The sequence below is a fragment of the Phocoena phocoena genome, chromosome 3 (genome assembly GCF_963924675.1).
Source record: "Phocoena phocoena chromosome 3, mPhoPho1.1, whole genome shotgun sequence".
Classification (NCBI taxonomy): Eukaryota; Metazoa; Chordata; class Mammalia; order Artiodactyla; family Phocoenidae; genus Phocoena; species Phocoena phocoena.
The window spans coordinates 172225901-172228428 of record NC_089221.1 but is presented as its reverse complement, the minus strand read 5'-3'; the positions used below and the strand labels follow the sequence as shown (position 1 = coordinate 172228428).

The window sequence follows — 2528 nt, the reverse complement described above, 5'->3', positions numbered from 1 at the left end:
GAGCTCCAAGCCCACCTCGCTGTGTGGTCGAGGTGGCCCCTTGACCTCTCTGGACCTGGGCTGCGGTGGCAGCCGGGCGGGCAGGGGCTGCAGCCAGCCCCCAGGGGTGCGTCTATATGTGCCCAGAGTTTGGGGTTGGCTCAGCGAGTAACAGCGGCGGCACGGCGGCCAGGTTTCGTAATAAACCGGTCTTTTAATTGCTCGGGGGCAGGAGGAGGGGAGAAGAAAAAAAAGGCAAAGATTTGTTGGACTTGGGTGGCGCCGGTTGCAGAGAGAAGAGGCACTGTTTTTGCAAGGAGCCTGGAGCAGCTAACTCGGACTTAAGTAACACTTCCTGGTGAGCCTGCAGGAGGGTGGCGTGGGCGGCGCCAGTGCTGTTGGAGCGCAGGGGAGGTGGAGGTCCTGGTCCCGCACTGAGGCCGGCGGTAAATACACAAGAACCCAGAAGCTTTAACAATTTATTACAAGGCCATCATAGTAGAAGTAAAAATATATGTATCTGTAAGCTTCCCATCTTTCTTTCACCGATTCAAGTAACAAGTGCAAGTAACAAAATAGATTGTCTATTTAGTTTGCAGACTGGGAGTTCGCCGGTAGAGAGCAACATAGCCCTGGCTCCCAAGTCCCAAAGTACTGTCCTGGCCAGGGTGCGGACCCTCGGCCCACCAAGGCCCGTTTGCACATGTCAGCTCTGGTCTCAAGGAGGGGGGCGGGTACTATCAGTCCCACCCCACCCCTGAAGTGTGGAGTCTTGGCCCTCCTGTGGGGGGGGCACAGCTCCCCCACTCCAGCTTCTGCTCTGTTGCCAGGCCTGAGCTCCAGGGTCCCCTCTCTTGCTGGCCTGGGTCCCATCTTCTCCTCACACAGTGGACGCTGCTGGCGCTGCTCCAGCCCCGGCGCCCTGGGGTGGCCGCGCACTCCCTCTCCTGTCTTCAGCCTCCAACGATCCTGCCCCCGACGGTCTCATAGGTTGGGTTGTTTGGGGGGGTTCTGGGAGGGAGGGGGAATCAAATATTTATTTTATCGTGTTTTTTGGCAGCAACAGGTTCTGACGCCGGGCAGGGTCTCAGCGCTCCTGGAGGGGGATGTAGGGGACCCACTGGTTGTTCTCCCTGCTCTCTTCGCAGTAACTGGCAACCTCCACCAGGCCGTGGCTTTTCCAGGCGTCTGTGTGAGGGTTCTGTGGGAAGGCGAGGAGACGGGGTTCAGTGGGAGCCCCAGGAGTGGCTGGGGATCCCCCCTCTCCCAGGGCCCCTTTGGGGAAAGCAGGCTGGCTCAAAATAGCTCGCTGGGTGACTAAGGCCCCGAGACCCGGCCGGCTGCTCACGGGGACATGCCGAGCATGGCTGAGCGCTGAGCTGGTGCTGACCGGCCAGATCGACTTTGTTGACAAACACGGGCCCAGGTGCCGGGGTAGGGAGGGGGCGGGGCGGGGCCGAGGCCCAGCTCACCGTGACCAGGAGGCAGTGCAGGTCCCGGGCCTCGGTGGTGCCCTGGGTCTCGGCCGGCTCGCCCAGCAGCTGTGCCAGGCGCTGCATTCCTGACACCCGCACGATGTCAATGTCGTTGTCACAGCAAAAGGACTGGATGAGCGTGAAGTGGATCTGCAGAGCGATGTCGTCCTCCTCCTCCTCGTCAATAGCCAGGAGGCACAGGACCACGCTGTCAGGGTCCCTGAGGAGCCAGAGTGGGATGGTGGGTCAGCTGGGGACTGGGGAGGGGCCATCGTTACGGCGGGGAGTTTGCAAAAGCAAAGAGAAACCGCAGGTGCGCAAGGGATCGCGTCTGCATGCAGATAAATGGTGGGGGAGAAGACATTGGGTTCAAAGGATGGCGGGGTAAGGCAGGGGCATAGACGCAGTGACTGCCTGCAAATGATGCCGCACCGGGATACTGCAGCCTCCACCCCTCAAAAAAAATAAGGCAGAAAGACCCTCGACCCACAGTGGGGACACTTGGGGGTGTCCCAGCCCCATGCAAGAGAGGGATGCAGCAAAGAGCGTGCAGAGCGGAGATCCCCACTCGCGCCCAGCCCGGTGCCGGGGTCTCACTCACACATTCATCAGCTTGGCCGACTCGTACACCCCCACGGTGAGGCGGTCCTGGCGCTGCGCAGCCACCAGCAGCTCCTCCACCGCGGCGCTCACCGTCTGCATCCTGGGGCCAAGAGAGACGGGGGTCACGCTGGGCCGGCCACGGGGCGCTCCGGTCCCCGCCCGGCCCGGCCGACCTTAGGCGGCAGGGGCCCCGCTACTTACTTCTGCGCCGCGTTGTCGCACGCCACGAGCTCTTCCAGTGTCATGTTGCAGTTATAATCCACAGTGGAAAACAGCCCCACAACAGTTCCAAGGAAGAAAATGCAAAGTCCGAGGCCGGAGAGCCCAAAGCCTTCCTACGGAACCCAATCGTTCGTCAAGACCTTCGGAAGGCAGCGAAATCCTCCCCAAATAAGGCGGAAAAAAATTGCAAGTGCCTCAGCAAGGATAATCCAGGGAACGGCAAAGAAAAGTCTGACGTCCTCGGCTTCA

General features: G+C 60.8%; 1 protein-coding gene across 1 annotated transcript; it reads right to left on the bottom strand.

Moving 5' to 3' along the window:
* Positions 1-444: 444 nt before the first annotated feature.
* GADD45B (growth arrest and DNA damage inducible beta) lies at positions 445-2528 on the bottom strand. Its single transcript, XM_065874353.1, has 4 exons — positions 2259-2528; positions 2056-2157; positions 1452-1674; positions 445-1180 (listed from the first exon to the last, which is right to left on the bottom strand). The coding sequence occupies exons 1-4, from the start codon at positions 2300-2302 to the stop codon at positions 1067-1069; spliced, it is 483 nt and encodes a 160-aa protein (XP_065730425.1). The 5' UTR covers positions 2303-2528; the 3' UTR covers positions 445-1066.